We start from the raw sequence: 17,677 nt of genomic DNA, 5'->3' as shown, positions 1-17,677 counted from the left end.
CCTAGTTCATTATACTGATTATACCTTTGCTGACAGGTTCCTTTGATGATTTGGAGGAGGATCTTTTCTGGGCTTTTTTTCCATTACAGACACTCATGCACGCACACACAGTCATAGTTCAATGATTTGCACACAAGAGAGGAAGGTCCACACAATGTGACTGTAAACAGATTTATGTTCCCCAAAACATGAGTCATAAACACAAACACTCACACTGAGTGAAAGTCAGCCTCATTAGTCACCAAGTTACACTCTCCATCACTCCACTCCACCACTTCCTGCTGCACCAACACAGATGTCGCGCATGAAGCTTCAGCATCCGATGTCTGGTACCATAGCAACAGAGAACAACCAATAAGGGGTGGGGGTGCTTTTTGGGACAGGCTTGGGTCAGTAGCATCCTTGCTTTCAGTGAAATACGAGGTCTGCAAACACAATCAGTAGCAGACTACATGTTTATCCCCCTCAAAAATATGACCCACTTTATTTACACTTCCTTTAACACCAGCTCCTGTGTTGCAGTCTATATTTTAAACAAACCGATCAAAGATGGGAAAGCTTTAATTAATTGTCCAAATCAAACAAGGTACTAAAGAGGAGACAGGGCCCAGACTATTTTTTTATGCTCCTCAGCGTCCAACCCACTTATTTTGCTAGCGATGGGGGAAACTCCACCCCGTCTTTGCTTTTGCTAGCGCTGTTTTTAATATTATGCAGGACTACGGTTAAAATAGAGAGCAGGTTCGCGCGGACGAGTGTTCACATCCTCGTTCGTGCTGCACGTGCCTCTGCGTCACGGCCGTCAGTTGCCTGTGAGATGAACGGCCATCTGAGGACAACCGTGCTGGGAGCCAGACAGTATACGCACACCGTGGAAAAAAACCGGTGGATGTGTGCGTGTCCCTAGACTGCTCCGCCAGCCGCTGTTGTGCCGCAGAAAAGCGGACACTTTGCACACAAACCCTCCTGAGTTCAAATGAGCAGCGTCACTCTGAAATAACCGAAGGTCGCAGCGACAAAATAGCAGCTTCACACCGGCGACCCGGTTTTCGGCTCCCGAGTGAGTAAATTAGCACCGCCAGTGGGTTAAAAACTGCACAGAGCTTTCATGAACTGTTATAGACAGTCCAGGTGACATGTACGTGACTGTCCGCGTAGTGGCAGCATCGCAGCTTCAAGCAAATACTGTATACAGTGCTGAAAACAAGAAGCCGGGGATGATGCGTCAAGCTACCTGAAAGGGTACCCGACGACCGGAAGTTGGGCGTATTTTGTTTTTGAAAATAGCGGTTTATGCTAGGCAAACTTTTCAGTTTAAATCAACAGATATATAGAAATGTGTGTTTGATTTTAAGGAAAGCGCACCAATTATCATTTGGTGTTTTTTCTACACTGCATATCATACATACAGAAATACATTTTTAAAAACTATAGAAAATCAAATGCTGTCCACATGTTGGAATATACTGAACGGTTATCTTAGCTTATGAGTGTGCGTTTTCCATAAGTTTAAAATATGACATAAAACTACCGTGTTAACAGTCTGGATATTGTAAAATAAGCTCATGTCTGCAGTGCGGTATATATGTGAGTAATCAGACACACCATAAGAAATTACACTGGAGGTATAGGTCAATTAAATTCCACATAATTTTGCTCCCTTACACAAAATGTTCCCATAGTGGTCTATTTTTGTTCTACCTCTTTTGGCTGCTCAATACAGGGGTCGCCACAGTGGATCATCTGCCTCCATCTGACCCTATCCCTCATCCTCCTCTGTCACACCAACACTCTCCATGTTCTCCAAGAACTTTGTCTGTTGTCTTCCTCATCTCCTCCTGACTGGCAGCTCCATGTCCAAGATCCTTTGTCCAGTATATCCACTGTGCCTCCCCTGCACATGTCCAAGCCATGCCAGCTTTGCTTTGCATTTGTCTCCAAATCGCTCAACCTGAGCTGTCCTTGTGATGTACTTCTTTCTAGTCATGTCCATCCTGGTCAGTCCCAGTGAAAATCTAGCGTATTCAGCTCGTGTCTTTTTATTGGTGTCACCATCTCCAAACTATACACCATAGCATCTCGTAAACCTTCCTTTTCACTCTTGCTGCCATCTTTATCTCAAAATCACTCTTGACACTTCTGAACTCCCTTCTTTACCTCCCCTGTACACTGCACATTGCTTTGCATGGTTGATCTCAGGTATTTAAACTTATCTACCTTCACTTCATCTGCTTTTTGCAGCTTCACTGTTTCCACAAAGCAGTTTCCTTCTCATTCACACACATGTATTCTGTTTTGTTTGTACTGACTTTCCATCTGCAGAGCATACCTCCACTTGACCAGGCTCACTACAGATCATGTCATCTGGAAACATATTGTTCCACGGAGACTCCTGCCTGACCTGTCGGTCGTCATCATTGCAAACAAGAAAGGGCTCAGAGCTGATCCCTAATGTAATCCGACCCCATCTTGACTCCATCTATCACACCTCATGGCAGCTCTGCACACCCTTGTTCCTGAAAAACATAACAGCCTAGTCGACAACTTTTATTTTGAAATTTTTGCTACCGGAACTACTTTTACCTTGCTCATTGGTGCTTACTGAGAGAGAGAAAAGAAAGCAAAGGGATTCAGGCGGTTGAAATGGAGAGCGAAGGGACTGGGAGGGTGAGTGAAAATGTTCAAGAGACATGGCGTGGCAGCATGACACAATAAAGGGGACCTCGGTTCACCAAAAGGAGTCCTCGGAATAACAGAATCGGGGAGGCGGAGGACTCGATCTGACTGTCTAGAGGATTTTCATCTCGCTTTGCTTTGGTCTTACCTCGTTTAACCCAATCAGTGGGCACACAACGTTTGAGCTGAGCAGTATCTGCAGAGAGAAGTCTGTGGCTAACAACCAAGTCTGACAGGATACAAGGTAAAGCACTTCTCTTTGCGAGCAACCACTCAGGAAGGTTGGTTTGTTTACAGCCTTGGTTATCGCCACACTAAAGTTGCATAGTCTTATAGCGCTGTTTAACGCTGGGTTGCTAATTCTGCCAGTATTGTTAGCAAGAGTCTGCAAAACACTCAAACTGTTCCTGATCCTTAATTTATAATACCATTTAGTGGCGTAGCGACATGCATTATTAACCAGCTAAAACCGCTTAGAGTTGCTAGGCTAATGTTAGCCGTCCACCTAGCTCGTACTTGAAAGAAGTGACAAAGTGCCACATGGGGCTATGCTGTGACCTATAGCGACTCGTTGTGACCTACCTGTCAACAGTAGAGAACCTGCCCGGGCATGTCCTTTGGCACGGACGGCTTTCCCATAAAGTGTGCGGCCAGTACCATGGCATCTAAGCTCATTTAACATTGATTCATTTAACTGTTGTTAATATCAGTCATCAACACTGGTTGCATTGTTCCTGCCCTTTGGTTTGCACATGAGGAAGTTTTGTAAACAAGAGACATCACTCAGGAAGGACTGACTTTACAGTCACCTGGTGTTTAAAATAATTGCCACACCATCTGAGCAGCATTTATGCCATTTAGGTTCATTTCAGATTGGATAAAAAGCTGTTATGCATCGCAAAGGTAATTTTCTTGTCCTCCTGGATTTAACCATAACCTGTCAAATTAAGTCAGCAGTTTGATTGTGTGCATTTATGATTGTGCATCTCTGACTTGTTCTGTCTTTGTACTGAGGAACTGGCTCTCTTCTGCTTTCAGATACTCAGTATGAGTCGAGATGGTTGGATGAGGAAAAGAGCCAATGCCAGCGATGACAACGGTTGGGGCGAAAAGGTGAGTCTTATTTAACTCAGCTCTGTATGGCATAGAGCTGTGTGTAATGATAGTCAGTTAAAAGGTATTACATGGTTTGTGCGTAGTGTGCCTTCCAGCATTACTGGGGGACACTAGGAGCACCCCATCGCCCTCCCACACACTCATTATAACAGCTAAGAGCTGGATTTAGATCACTAGTTGTCTAATTGGTTAAGACTGGCATTCACATTTATGCTTTATAAGAAGAGTGAGCTCTCCATATAGCCGTCCACTATACAGGCAAGGGAATAATGAAAACTCAAGTCGATAGCAATATATCATAATATCAGTATCTGTGCAGAATAACTGGGTGAGAAAAACCTCCAGTGTGTATATATGTGTGTATGTTTAGATATTGTGTGCAATATTATGACTGTATGTACGTATCACATAAAATATTTTAAAATCTTCATATATTTGCTGGTCATGTGCAAACCATAAAAATGCAGTTTGTTAAATGTTTTCTATTTGTCTTTTTCTTTCTATAACTGCTCTAATTACTGCATGCAGGGTGGCTACATGGCCGCCAAAGTTTCCAAGCTGGACGAGCAGTTTAGACTTGACACCCCCAGAGAAAAGCAAAAAGAAGGAGCGTCCTCCAGCATCTTCACTGGAGTGGCTATTTATGTCAACGGATACACAGGTAATGCTTTGTAAACATTTATGTAGATTATACATTTAGTTTGCCTCATTCCTCTTCAGCTGCTCCAACATTAGGACCATAAATTCTCTCAGATTTCTCTCTCAGAGGATTAACTGATGAAAAAATTCTTCTGAATGCTGTTTTCTTTCAGAAATTTAAAAAGTACATACAGACTTCTTTGGCATTTTCACTTACACAGAGACACCTATTTATTTATTTTTTGGTTTGATGTATAGTTTCATAAATCAGCTTTTGACTGTCTTGCTCTGATAACTCAAGGCACTGTTTTTCCACTGTGATCAAATCACAGGTTGGCGTATGCTTGATGTAGTATTGTATTTAGCTTTTATAAAAGCTTCATAGCTCAAAATCATCATATGAAAAATGATCAAGGGAAAAAAATAACTTGGAAAAACTGAAATAAATATCAGGCTCATCATCTGATGACATCTGCATCACACTGGAGACTCATCTCACAGGCAAAAGATGCCAAAGTGCAGTAGCTTGGAAGTTTTTATCCACACAGTGACTGTGGCTGTGTTAAAATTGCTGGTTTTTGAGGCACTGGGAAATATGACAGTGATGTATCCTGATGAGCTGACAACTGCCAGGCTGTCATGATGCACATCAAGATGCTGTCTAAGGTGTTTGTTGCCTTTAGTAAGTTGACATTGTCATTTTTGCCACACTGTTATATTTTGGGGAGCAGATCCCAGTGCAGATGAACTACGCAGACTGATGATGCTGCATGGGGGTCAGTTTCATGTCTACTATTCACGCTCCAAAACCACCCACATCATCGCCACTAACTTGCCTAACAGCAAAATTCAGGAGCTCAAAGGGGAGAAGGTCATCAGGCCAGAGTGGATCACTGACAGGTCTGTTCATTGCCAAGTGATAATGTTTATATTTCATATTTTGTTGTACAATATTAGCCGAAAACCTTGTTTATCTTGTCGTTTGTTTAAAACAGTATCAAAGCTGGGCACCTCCTGCCCTATCTACAGTACCAGCTGTATGGCAAACACAAAGGCCCGCTCTTCCCTGGCATGACTCTTCGTCAGACCTCAGAGATTCCTGGACCGAGCCATGGGGTGCTTCAATCAAATGCCCATCTAAAACTAAATCTGCCGCAATGCAAAATTCAGTCCTCTGTTCTCAATCATGAGAAGTCCTCATGCAGCGCTCAGAGCATCCCCGTCCACATCCCCAGCCAGGCTCGACCTCAACCTCAGTCCATTCAGCACAGCTCTACAGCTCGCTTTGTTAACCCCGAACCAAGTCACCCTGCATCCGGCCACCTCATTACAGATCCCAGGCACAGAAGCCCTTTGCACACACACCCACTGTCTAATCCAAACTCCACAAAGCACCCACACAAGTCTCCACAGGAAGCGGAATTAAAAATGTGAGTATGTAAAGTAAGTAGTTACACTTAAAGTGGACCTCTTATGCATTTTTCCCTATTCATTATTTAGCATTGAAACATTATATTTCAGACATTTTTTCTACTTTAAGACCTCTCTGATGTCATAGAGGTGACCTATCCTTTATAATATGTCTGACACAAGGCTTCTGTTGTGCACACATTTGATGTTCAGATAGTCTTTTTCAGAATGAAGTTGGCTTAAAGGTAGATGTGTTAACACAACTGATTTCACATCATGTAAGATAAATAAGGTTTCATTTGAACTGAGAATCAAGCAACTCTAGTAGACTCAAGTATCACAAATAAGGATCTGAGAATGTGCAAAATAAGTCCACTTTAGGTAATAGCTCAGTAAGTTCAGTTTGTTTTTTTTATTTATTTACTTTACATTTTAATGTTTGGAACAGAAATCTTTAAAGAGCTTGAAGTTTTTTTTTTTTAATGTCATTGATTAAAAACTCTTCCTGTCCTTCATATCACAGAAATAGAAACTTGCGGACCTCAGTGGATGTGAGCCATTCAAAAATGAATGAAATCCAAGAGTGTAGCAAAGAAGAACCTCATCTCGCTGGGGCCTCAGATGTGAAGGATGCCCCCTTGACCAATGGACACACTCACATTGTTAACGGTGCCTTAAATTCAGAGGACCTGTCCCCTGTTACAAATCAACCATTTTTGATCAACAGCCTGTCCAAATGCAGGGTTAAGAGTTCACCAGATAAACCTCAAAGTCCTTCTGTACAGTTCCAGGCCAAGCCTGACCCCTACGAGTTTCCCCAAAGCCCTCCAAAGCAATCTGACCAGTTCCTTGTCCCCGTGGAGCAATCCAGCTCACAAAGAGCCAATGAGAAAAGACTTAAGCCTCCACCACCAACCTATCAAGAGGCTATAAAAGCCACTGAAAGCCACCTCTTCCCAAAGCAGCTTCAAGCACCCCTTCAGGTCGATATGATTTCTGAAAAGACTCTTTCTCCTGCATCTCGCTCTCTTTCACATTCTCCAGTTCGACTAAACGGAAGTCACCACAACGCCTTTACATCTGACTCTGCCTCCCTCAGCACAAATAATGTAACATTCAAATCTGAACCTCCCATGGATGAGTCATCGTCATCATCATCCAAGTCTTCAGCACAGCTGCTAGAACATACGGGCAGTTTGATCTCCGAGTTCTACTCTCACTCACGCTTGCACCAGATTTCCACGTGGAGGAGTGGCTTTTCTGAGTACGTCAATGAACTGCACAGCAAACGAAAAGGAGCAGGGGGCGCCAGCCTTCCTGGGAAAGAGCGTTTGAGGAAATCTGTGGCCCAGCGATCTATAGACACTAAAGGTAGGAAAGGTAGGGTTGCTGTGTTTGTTTTCTGTATATTTCTGAAGGCTTCTTTTCTTTATGTTACCCAAAGACTTTGGACCAGGGACAAAAGATGCCCTTGCCTGCTCCAGCTGGGGACCTTGGTTATATGTCAGTCAAGGTCTAGATCCCCTATAAAGGAAAAAAAAAACCGCTTAGCAGCATATCATGATTTATAATTCTACAATTACCATTTTTGCAGTTGTATGACTTGTATGCTAGAAAATCTGGTATATATTGTGTATAGCAGTGAATACCTTTAATTGGTGGGCCGTTGACATCATTGAGGCACTGCATGCATGCACCACAACTGTGTATTAATATTTTGTTTAAATCTGAAAAACTGCCCATTGATGATATTTGTATGTATTTGTTATGTGTCAGGTTCATCAGCCCAAGTCAGTGTTAAATCTTGCATCCTCCATGTGGACATGGACTGTTTCTTTGTGTCTGTGGGGATTCGAAATCGACCAGATCTTAAAGGCAAGCCACTTTTTTGTCTGTTTAAATGTGCTATCAGTAAATTTTAAAAAATGGACGTAACACACTCGGTGCTCATGTTTAAAATTGTTTCTTCCAGGTAAGCCTGTAGCTGTGACCAGTAACCGTGGACAGGGCAGAGGGCCTGTGAGACCAGGAGCTAACCCTCAGCTGGAGATGGAGTACTACCAGAAAAAATACACACACCCAGAAGCTGGTGAGATTGTCATAACAGTGGCTTTCACAGGCTTTTACATGTCCAGCCCTTCTGTAACTAAGCGTCCCCTCTCTGTTCACCTTTCAGAGAGCGCAGAGGATGAGATACACACAAGTCCTTCACAAGAAAGTCCTGAGTCTCGTACCAATGGAGTGGAGCAGGATGCTGTTGCTCTCTCAATGGCAGAGATTGCATCCTGCAGTTATGAGGCCAGGTAACCTATAAAAACAGATCAGGTCTGCCTTAGTTTTGTAACAAGAAGAATGAGAACATATATTCTTTCTTCCACAGGCAAGCGGGCGTAAGAAACGGCATGTTTTTTGGGAAAGCAAAACAGCTGTGCCCCGCGCTGCAGTCTGTGCCATATGATTTTGAGGCCTATAAAGAGGTGGCCCTCAATATGTATGAGACTCTGGCCAGGTAGAGAAAACAGCACTATCTTTTACTCACACTAACTATGTTCTCCCTTAATTCTTAATATGCATAACTTATTTATGATTTTACTCTTTTCAGTTATACCCATGACATCGAGGCCCTCAGCTGCGATGAAGTGTTGATAGATGGCTCTGCACTGCTAGCTGAAGTGGGCGCCAGCCCTGAAGATCTAGCCAAAGCGATCAGAGCAGACATCAAGGAGAAAACGGGATGCTGTGCTTCAGTGGGCATGGGTAATTTGTTTGCCTAGTTCGTACTGTAAAATAGATCAAGGCTGCCGCTGCATTTTACAAAGTCTGACTAATCTGGTCTCTTCAGGGTCCAACATCCTTTTGGCTCGGCTGGCGACTCGTAAGGCCAAACCTGATGGCCAGTATTTCCTAAAGTCTGAAGAAGTGGATGATTTTATCAGGGACCTCCCGGTGACAAGCTTACCTGGTAGGTGTGCAGCACCACCTTCTGGTCAATCCATGGATATCAATTCTGTGTGGTAAAATACTCAGTCAAATGATGATGATCCTACTTTTTCAAGGTGTTGGGCCTGTTATGGGGAGAAAGCTGGCCCTCATGGGTGTGCGGTCCTGTGGTGACCTCCAACAAGTTTCTCTGTCTCAGCTGCAAAAGAAGTTTGGGCCCCGTACTGGACAGACTCTGTTCCGCTTCTGTAGGGGTCTAGACGACCGGCCAGTCCGCTATGAAAAGGAAAGGAAATCTGTCTCTGCTGAGATGAACTACAACATCCGCTTTACTCGGGTTAGACCTGCTGTTTGTCCTCCCTTCTGTGTCATGTGTTCTACTTCAACATGCCAGCTTTTTTTCCCCCTTCTAATCCTCTTTTGTATCACTCACCAGGTTGATGAGACGGAGTGTTTCCTGACTAATTTGTCCATGGAGGTGCAAAAACGTTTACAAGAAGCAGGTCTGCGGGGTCGAAGAGTCACCCTTAAAGTCATGGTTCGCAAAATTGGAGCGCCACTTGAACCTGCTAAATATGGTGGCCATGGCATATGTGATCATTTAGCCAAGTAAGAAAGAGATCGTTATTCTGTCCTTGTGTGTTACAACTAAATCTTCGTATTTTCTCCTCTCTTGTTTATCCTTACCACAGTTTCTTTGTAAGCTTATCTTTATCTGTCTCCCTTTCCATCAGGACCGTGATGCTCGCTCAGTCCACTGACAGTGGTCAGCTAATCGCTGCTGCAGTCATCAAGCTGTTCCACGCCATGAAGGTAGAGGTGCAGGACTTGAGAGGAGTTGGCATTCAGGTTCAGCTTCTTGAGGGACATCAGTCTGCAACACAGGACTGCCGAGGCCTGCGAGGACGCTCCATCAAAGAGATGCTGTTAGGCCAGGGATCGAGTGCCAGATCTAATAACCGAGGCGCGTTTGGTGTTTTTGATTCTGCTCGTCTTCATTGCTGTCTGTAAAAATCACTTATGTCTTGTAATATTATTACAGATGCTGCAGACGTACTTCAGGAGAAGATCGCTTCCTCTACAACAGTCCCAACAGCAAACTCTTTGCCATATCCTTTGTCACCTGCTGAGCCTGTACCCGGAACAAGCAAGGAACAACCAGCGTGCAGACAAACTCCAAAGCATTCTCGGACACGTCTCAACTTCAGTATCGAAATCCCCTCCCCTTCACAGGTCAGGACTGGAGTGAAATGTCTGACTGGCAAAACAAAACCTAAATATTAACACACCTCTAACAAACTGTTTCCTAATTTTTTCCAAGGTGGATCGTTCTGTGTTGGAGGCCCTGCCTGCAGAGCTGAGAGAACAAGTGGAGCAGTCGTGGACCAGGAGAGATGGGAGGCCAAATAACTGCCATTCACCTGGTCCGCAGCTTTCCCCTCTCAGTTCTCATCCAGCCTCTCCCCCTCGTCCTCCCCTTGCAACCGTACCTGCACTGAATTATCCACCTGTAGGAACGTTGGTCCTGCAGATTCCAAACCAGCCAGAAAGTCCAGGAATTGTACTGGAACTGCCTAACTTCTCACAGGTGTGTATGCTATTAGATTTTTTTGTGATGGTTTGCCGGTGGTTTAATTTTACAGTCTAAAGTAGAGAGAAAATCAGGAAAAATTGGAAACTGTAGTTTCTGTTGTACTCTGTTCCACAGAAACATGTAGTGCCTTGGTGGCTTGTAGTAATTTTGCTTATTGGAACCTTTAAACAGCACAAAGTGCTGTTCTCTACTGGAAATGTGCCATGAACACATGAGTTGTGACTGAAGCAGATGGTCCCACAAGTTAAAGAAAACAAAAGCTGGTTTCATAGTTGGTAGTAAGTGAGCTTCCCATCTGTCTGACTGCAGGTCGATCCAGATGTGTTTGCTGCCCTTCCCAAAGAACTACAGGAGGAACTGAAAGCTGCCTACAGCCGTGCAACCGGTGTCCAACCTCAGGTGAAAATGTGTAAGTCAGCAGACGAATTTTCTGAAGGAGTGCTTTTCTTTTTGGTTGTTTGATTTTACTTTTTATTCTTTTAACCCTGATTTTATTATTTGATTTGATTTGATTTCTTGTTTGTTTGTTTGTTTGTTTGGCCTACTGGTTTCTCTGCAGTGGAGCAGAAGAATCCACTGCTGCAGCTAAAACAGTCTGGGGCAGGAATCGGCAACGGTCGGGTAAAGCGCCGCTACAAGAGAAAGAACGCAGTCAGTCCTCTTAAAAAAGGAGCTTCTCCACTCAAGAAGCGTCCAACAACAAACAGCCCAGCCAAAAGCCTGCCACCTACTGGAAAATCACGGGAACCAGTAAACATTCGAAAGGCAAGTTTGTCCTCTGCTCTATGCATAAAGATGCTGCCAACATGTGAAAGCATATGATTTAGTCGACTAATCTTTAAAAATTGCAACTTCTTTTCATTCCCAGACTGAAAATGGTCCCTCAACATCAGTTTCAAAACCAGAGGTCCCACCAGCCGTGGTTAAATTGGCTGCTCGTCCTCCTCCAGCACTGGCAGGAGCCTGTGACTTAACAGACATTAAAACACTGCTACGGGAATGGGTTACCACCATAACAGGTACACCGATGTGTTATGATGGCGTTTCCTCTGGTGCTGTTGTTGTTGTTGTTGATGATTTTTATGGGTTTCCAAAAGTGCATCTTTATCTATGTATTTTTTATTTATTTATTTTTTAGAACCCATGGAGGAGGACATCTTGCAGGTGGTGAAATATTGCACTGACTTAATTGAGGACAAAGATTTGGAGAAGTTGGATTTGACTATAAAATACATGAAAAGGTTAGTTCTGTGCAGTTAAGATTCCTCAATTTAACTACCTTCCTTTTTCTTTGTTTTCAAGGTTTCACTCGCATGTTATGCTTGAGCTTTGTTTTTGGGTTTTTTTCCTGCAGGCTCATGCAGCAGTCAGTGGAGTCTGTTTGGAGTATGGCTTTTGACTTCATCTTAGACAACGTGCAGGTGGTTTTGCAGCAGACTTACGGCAGCACCCTGAAGATAGCATGAAGAATGACGGGGTGCTCTCCTCGCTACGTGCGATCATTGTAAACAACACTTTTTTGATTTGTTAATTTCACAATACAAATCATGATGTCTAAATTCCGACTTATGAAAGATACAAATAATGGCTACACCTTTATGAGAAAGAGCCATGACAGTATTTTGGACAAACTGGTTGTTTTTATCACAGAACAATGATGATAGTAGCAGCTTTTTGGAAACTCACTTTCATTCACTCTTATTTTCCTACGACTCATTTTCATATGCAAGATTTTATTAAGGGCAAAAAAACGCATTAAGGGTATCTGTTTTTTGTAGCACTGCAAAACTTTCAGCTGGTATTAGATCGCATACTCCTGTGGTGACCTGAGCATTAGCGCTGTAGATCAGCTTCAGAGATCTGTTTCCAGAGACAGTTCAGTTTCATTTTGGGTAAGAGAGTCGCAGAGAGTCAGATCTGGAGAGTGGGCCAGTTGTGTTAACGTGGCCAAAAAAGAAGAAGAAGGAAAAAATGATGTGAGCAGGCAGGTGATGACACATGCCACGGGTCAGTTTTTGTTTTTTGTTTGTTTGTTTGTTTATGCATGCGTCAGAATCTTAACACTGAACCCCACATTCACTGTGCACATAAATGTCCAAAAAGTTAAAAACAAGTATACTCCTCGTAGCATTCAACGGCTTTCTGGCTCGATCCTACCAACGAAGGCTGCTGTTATATCTCTGAGTCGTAGCTGGACTCTGAGACAAAACAATAACATCCGTTCCATCCAGGCCTGATTTCGAAATGTATTTTTTGTTTTCCTTTTGGTTTTTTCCCCCTCTTGAGCGTTAGAATCCGGTATGTTAAATTTTCCTTGCTTGGATACGTGATCATGTTAAAACAAAAAGTACATTTCAGCAGTTTTACAAACCGCTTACTTTGTAGCATTCTTTATACATAAGACATGTTTTCAGAAACGATTGGACAATGTTTTTTTTTCCCCCATCATTGTTTTATCGGTGCTCTTTGCCACTAGCACTTATCTGCGAAGCATCTACTGCTGCGTGCAGCAGTGTCGCTTTTTTTTCTTGTTTCTCGTTTCTTTCCAAAAAAAAGAAGTGCCAAACGCTGTTATTATACTGTGTAAATAATGTTTTAAAGATCTTTGTCTAAAGTTTTAAAAGAAAAAAACATGTATGTAGAGAAATTACCTCTTGTATTGTTTACCGGTAGTGGATTCTTAGTAACTGTCTCTAAATTGTAACTCTTTAAATGTTTCTAAGTGTTCCAACATGGAAATCAGAAGCTGGCCAAAGCACTTGAGGTGAGGTTAACTGTTGATTCTCAGTAGCACTCTGATATTGGAGGATATCGACAGGGGTCATGGCAATCAATGAGTAGCCTATGCATTTCTGTTTTTTCTCACCTAACAATGAGATGTCCCTTCAAGACCACGTAACATTAAATAAAGCATTTAGTGTTTATCTGAACATCGAAACAATGCTGAATGTGCATAGGAAGAGGCGATCTGATTTTTAACTCCGTCAGCCACACTGTGCGATTCACACCCTCGAGACACTTTGTACGGCTTGCAGCTGTGTCACACTATTTGTGTGAGGTTTGACTTTAACAGCAGATGCAGCTGCTTGACTTGTGATCGCACCATGGAGGATAATTTGCTCGTGGTTAAAATGCGTGTTTTAAAAGATAATTTTGATATGCAAACCAAATCAATCGGTCATCTTTTGAAACTTGTTGAAATGAATGTAATTTAGAATGTGTGATTCACTTTAAAGACGTTGCTTCTCTTCACCTCTCACGTGTTTCCCCAGGGGAATGGCCAGAAGTTAAAATAAAATAATAATAATAAATTGGCCTGTCTTGTCTAATCTGGCTCGTGCCTGAAGACCTGAAGCTGTGAAACTTGTTTGTAAGTTTTCTAAACCTTGGTAATAAACTGTAAATTCTGTATTCATTTATTTGTCTTTTCCTTTCTATAAACTGGCTTTAAAAAGAACTTTCAGCTGATAGAATATGTTTATGAAAATTATCTTTCAGTGTGTCTGTTATGTTATTCCCAGGTCTGACAGTGATGAGCATATAAATGTGCTAGACATGTCTGTTAGAGATGTGTATTATTTTGATGCCAAAAAACATTGAATTTAATAACTTATTTTTGTATTGTTTAAATGGGATAAAGTTGACAAGCCACACTATGAAGATATGGGAAGGAGTTCTTGAAGCTAGGTTCAGGAGAGAAGTGAGGATCGACGAGCAGCAGTGTGGTTTCATGCCAAGAAAAAGCAGATCTTTAGTGCTTGCTCTTTCTTTTTCTGTCTTTGGGGGTCTAGAGAAGGCAAATGATCGGCTGGCAAGAGGAACTGTGGTACTGTACAAAAGGGTAAGTGGTAAAGAAGTATGTGAAGGTGGTGCAGGACAGTGAGACCATGGTCAGGTGTGCAGTAGGAGCGACAGATGGCTTGAAGATGGGGGATTACATGAAGAATTGATGAATATATAGGACAAAGGAGGTTGCATTTGGAGCTGCCAGGCAGAAGGAAAAGAGGAAGATCTCAGAGATGATCCACACGTGAACACATTAATTATTAAAATGAAATTTTATATATATATTTGTTTTTCATTTTAATAATAAAGTCCAAATTTCGAGATTAAACGCGAAATCCTAGTACTAGTTTTTGTAGAGGGTATAAGCCATGGCAACAGCTTTAATCTTCACATTTCGACTTTATTCTCAAAATAGCATTTCGATTTTTTTCCCTCTTAAAATGCTATTTCAAGGCTTACCTCGAAATTTCGACTTCATTCATGTTTTGCATATAAACTACAAATATTCTTCATAGATGAACGCACGGGATTTACTGCAAACAATATAACAATATATTTTTTCTTTAATACATCAGATGACAACTGAGCTTTTGGGTCCCAATAAACAAAAGCAGCAGTACAGCGTGAAAAAATATAACACACACACACACACACAAAATAAATTAATAAATAAAAAATAACCCGTAAAAAATAACCGAGTTGCCCGGATGTACTTCCCACGACGTCAGACGGGCCCGCTGTGACGTTGTATCCGCAGAGAAACGTTTCGTGCACGGGCTGAGGTGTTGACGAGCATCTGTCACCTTACTAGGTAATGTTTTAATAGCAGCTTGGTTATACTTTATATTTTCGACAAAACGCACAGTTGACGTTCATTTAAAAAATAAAAGATCAACAAAACTGTTTCCAAAACTGTTCCTGTGACGTTTGTTAACAATGGCGGGGCTAATGCTAGCTAGTTAAGATAGCAAGCAAACGCAGACTGAGGGTTTATATAGAGATTTTTGTTGAACTGCTGGCGTGTACTTTTCTTATTTTGTATTAGTTAGCTGCAGATACGTGAGAGGTACCCACCCTGTGTCTGTACCAGCTAACTGTAGGCACCACCGGGCAGAAACAAGGTGTGCCCCCCAGCCGTTACTGTGGCTTTGTCTGCGGCGTTAGCTAGCTAAAAGAGGAGCTCTCGGACCAATTTCTGTGTAAGCAACGTTGCTAACCTTACTTTGTTGTACGTACTTGATCACACCAGCTCACAGTGTAGGGCTAAAACAGGGTTTTCCCCATTGTAAAATTTTGGAACAAAGGCTATGACGAGATTCCTTTCTCTTTATTTTGCATCTTTGCGCAAAACAAAGCTTATAAATAAGTCATATGAATAAGTGAACTATTTCCAAGTCGTCATGCGCTCCATCACACTACCTTTGAACTTGTAGCCAGTGCAGTGTGGATGTCACATGACTGATACACATCAGCCACTGGCATTTGCAGAAAGCTTGTATCTGCACATATCGATATTAGGCACTGTGTTGTTGTTATTGCCGTGCTGTCTGGTGTCATGTCTCACCATTGCTTATCTGCCCATTTTCAAACAGAGTCAGGCAGCCATGGCTAACCAATCAATGGAAATCATAACAAAAGTTTTGGAGCAGTCAGCCAAGCTGGTGGAGGAGCAGGTGGATGCCCAGTTGGCCAAGCTGAATGAAATGGATGAAGATGATTTGGAGAGGCTGAAGGAAAGACGATTAGAGGCACTAAAAAAGGCCCAAAAACAGAAGCAGGTTTGTGGGACGTTTTATAATCACAGTAGCATTTTGCTGTGTTAATTTCGTAAAGCAGATAAAATGATTTGAATCACTGAGCAGATTCACTTATCAGCACTACAATTTGTAGTGATGTCAGTCAGTTCTTTGAAGGATCATAATAAAACACCTGGTGTCATGTGTATAGACTGTCTTGCTCTGAAGTTAGGCTACACAGCATTTGGTCTATTATTCAAACGGTTTAAAGAGTGTTTTCATTGTACTCAACTATAATAGCTTTTCTTGTATTTGTAACCTTTTGTTTTGCTTTTCAGGAGTGGTTGTCTAAAGGTCATGGGGAGTACAGAGAAATATCCAGTGAGAAAGACTTTTTCAGTGAAGTGAAAGACAGCAAGAATGCCGTGTGCCATTTCTACAGAAATTCAACCTTCAGGTAAGTCTAGAAAGTCACTAAATGATGCAACAGGACCATGAATTAGAAATGTAATGTAGTCCAAAAAACAAAAGAATCAGAGGTAGTTTATAGAAAATGAATATGTTCTGCAAATTAATGAATGTATTTATTAAAATCATCTTTTAAGACAAAATGACATTTCCTACGTGTGAAGTGTGTTTCAGTTATCTTTAACAATCAACATTGTGCCTTGTTTAGCGTCAGTTTTTTTACTCAGTCGCCACAGTATTAATCTGTTGATGTCAGACGTCTGAACTTGTCTCTCTGTCCTTAGATGTAAGATCCTCGACAAACACTTGGCCATCTTGGCAAAGAAGCATGTTGAGACCAAATTCATCAAACTGAATGCAGAGAAGGCCCCATTTCTGACAGAGAGGCTGCGCATCAAAGTTATTCCGACTCTGGCTTTGCTTATTGACGGAAAAACAAAGGACTATGTGGTCGGATTCACTGACCTGGGAAACACAGACGAGTTCACCACAGAGATGCTCGAATGGAGACTTGGCTGCGCGGACGTTATTAACTACAGGTGAGACGTGCAGTAGACTCACTCGAGCACCTTATGTGTCGTGTATGAAAACGTTTTATCTAACACGATCCCTTTTTCCTGTTTCTAGTGGCAACCTGAGGGAGCCCCCAACAGCGACACAGAGATCAGGAACAAAGTTCACAAAAGTGGAGAAGAAAACCATCAGAGGGCGAGGTTACGACTCGGATTCTGAAGATGACTGAAGAGGCTGGACAGTTGTCGGGTTTACTCTCTCAGGGCTACCTCATTACTAAAACTCCAGCAGACAGCCCACTTCCTTTTTTTCCCTCTCTTCTATCAGTGACTTAATTAAAAAAATAGAAATTACTAACCCGATCCACTGATTCATTTTATTTAAAAAGCACGTTTGTTTCAGCCTTATTTAAGGACTTATCCACCATGATTTATATTGGAATATCTGAGTAATAAAATGTATGGTTCATGAACGAGGGAGCACACTGAGCGACCACTAGCTGTTAGCTGTGTTTTGTTTTTCTTGATTTTCAGGTGTAATCATTTATTGTAGACAGCTGTCTCACGCACTTTCCTGTAACCTTTGTACGTCTCGTGTTGGAACCAAGTTCATGGTGCGTGTGAGTGCCAAGATCATCTTTGAAGAGCAAAATAAATTTTTACATGACATTTCATGGTAGCATGAGTTTGACCTAACTAATGCAGACTTAATAAAAACAAGAAAAGGATGGAAAAAAAACTGCTTGTGTATTTTTTGTTACTTCTTCAGGGTTAGAGGCAGCGTATTTGCAAGAGTTGTA

General features: G+C 42.1%; 2 protein-coding genes across 4 annotated transcripts; both read left to right on the top strand.

Moving 5' to 3' along the window:
• The first annotated feature begins 368 nt into the window (after positions 1–368).
• rev1 (REV1 DNA directed polymerase) lies at positions 369–14,182 on the top strand. 3 transcript variants are annotated; one of them, XR_005608656.1, is made up of 24 exons: positions 369–1,060; positions 2,323–2,920; positions 3,715–3,789; positions 4,321–4,453; positions 5,163–5,331; positions 5,427–5,861; positions 6,365–7,221; positions 7,618–7,716; positions 7,814–7,930; positions 8,018–8,144; positions 8,222–8,350; positions 8,444–8,598; positions 8,684–8,803; positions 8,898–9,118; positions 9,218–9,390; positions 9,516–9,745; positions 9,824–10,014; positions 10,103–10,369; positions 10,685–10,784; positions 10,935–11,140; positions 11,244–11,394; positions 11,514–11,616; positions 11,730–13,745; positions 14,167–14,182. XR_005608656.1 is itself a non-coding variant. In XM_039600089.1 (23 exons), the coding sequence occupies exons 3-23, from the start codon at positions 3,724–3,726 to the stop codon at positions 11,839–11,841; spliced, it is 4,161 nt and encodes a 1,386-aa protein (XP_039456023.1). In that variant the 5' UTR covers positions 369–1,060; positions 2,323–2,920; positions 3,715–3,723; the 3' UTR covers positions 11,842–13,794. The 3 variants fall into 3 exon arrangements, 2 of the variants coding, with proteins under 2 accessions (XP_039456023.1, XP_031590454.2); XM_039600089.1 differs by lacking the exon at positions 14,167–14,182 and having other exon boundaries at positions 11,730–13,794; XM_031734594.2 differs by lacking the exons at positions 369–1,060; positions 14,167–14,182 and having other exon boundaries at positions 2,334–2,920; positions 6,365–7,212; positions 11,730–13,794.
• A 675-nt stretch (positions 14,183–14,857) lies between these two features.
• On the top strand, positions 14,858–17,616 carry txndc9 (thioredoxin domain containing 9). The gene is made up of 5 exons (XM_031734480.2): positions 14,858–14,972; positions 15,754–15,939; positions 16,236–16,354; positions 16,650–16,904; positions 16,993–17,616. The coding sequence occupies exons 2-5, from the start codon at positions 15,766–15,768 to the stop codon at positions 17,105–17,107; spliced, it is 663 nt and encodes a 220-aa protein (XP_031590340.2). The 5' UTR covers positions 14,858–14,972; positions 15,754–15,765; the 3' UTR covers positions 17,108–17,616.
• The last annotated feature ends 61 nt before the right edge of the window (positions 17,617–17,677 follow it).

The sequence above is a fragment of the Oreochromis aureus genome, linkage group 16 (genome assembly GCF_013358895.1).
Source record: "Oreochromis aureus strain Israel breed Guangdong linkage group 16, ZZ_aureus, whole genome shotgun sequence".
In the NCBI taxonomy this organism is placed as follows: domain Eukaryota; kingdom Metazoa; phylum Chordata; class Actinopteri; order Cichliformes; family Cichlidae; genus Oreochromis; species Oreochromis aureus.
Note: the sequence above shows the minus strand (reverse complement) of the source record. Positions and strands in the feature narration are given on the sequence as shown.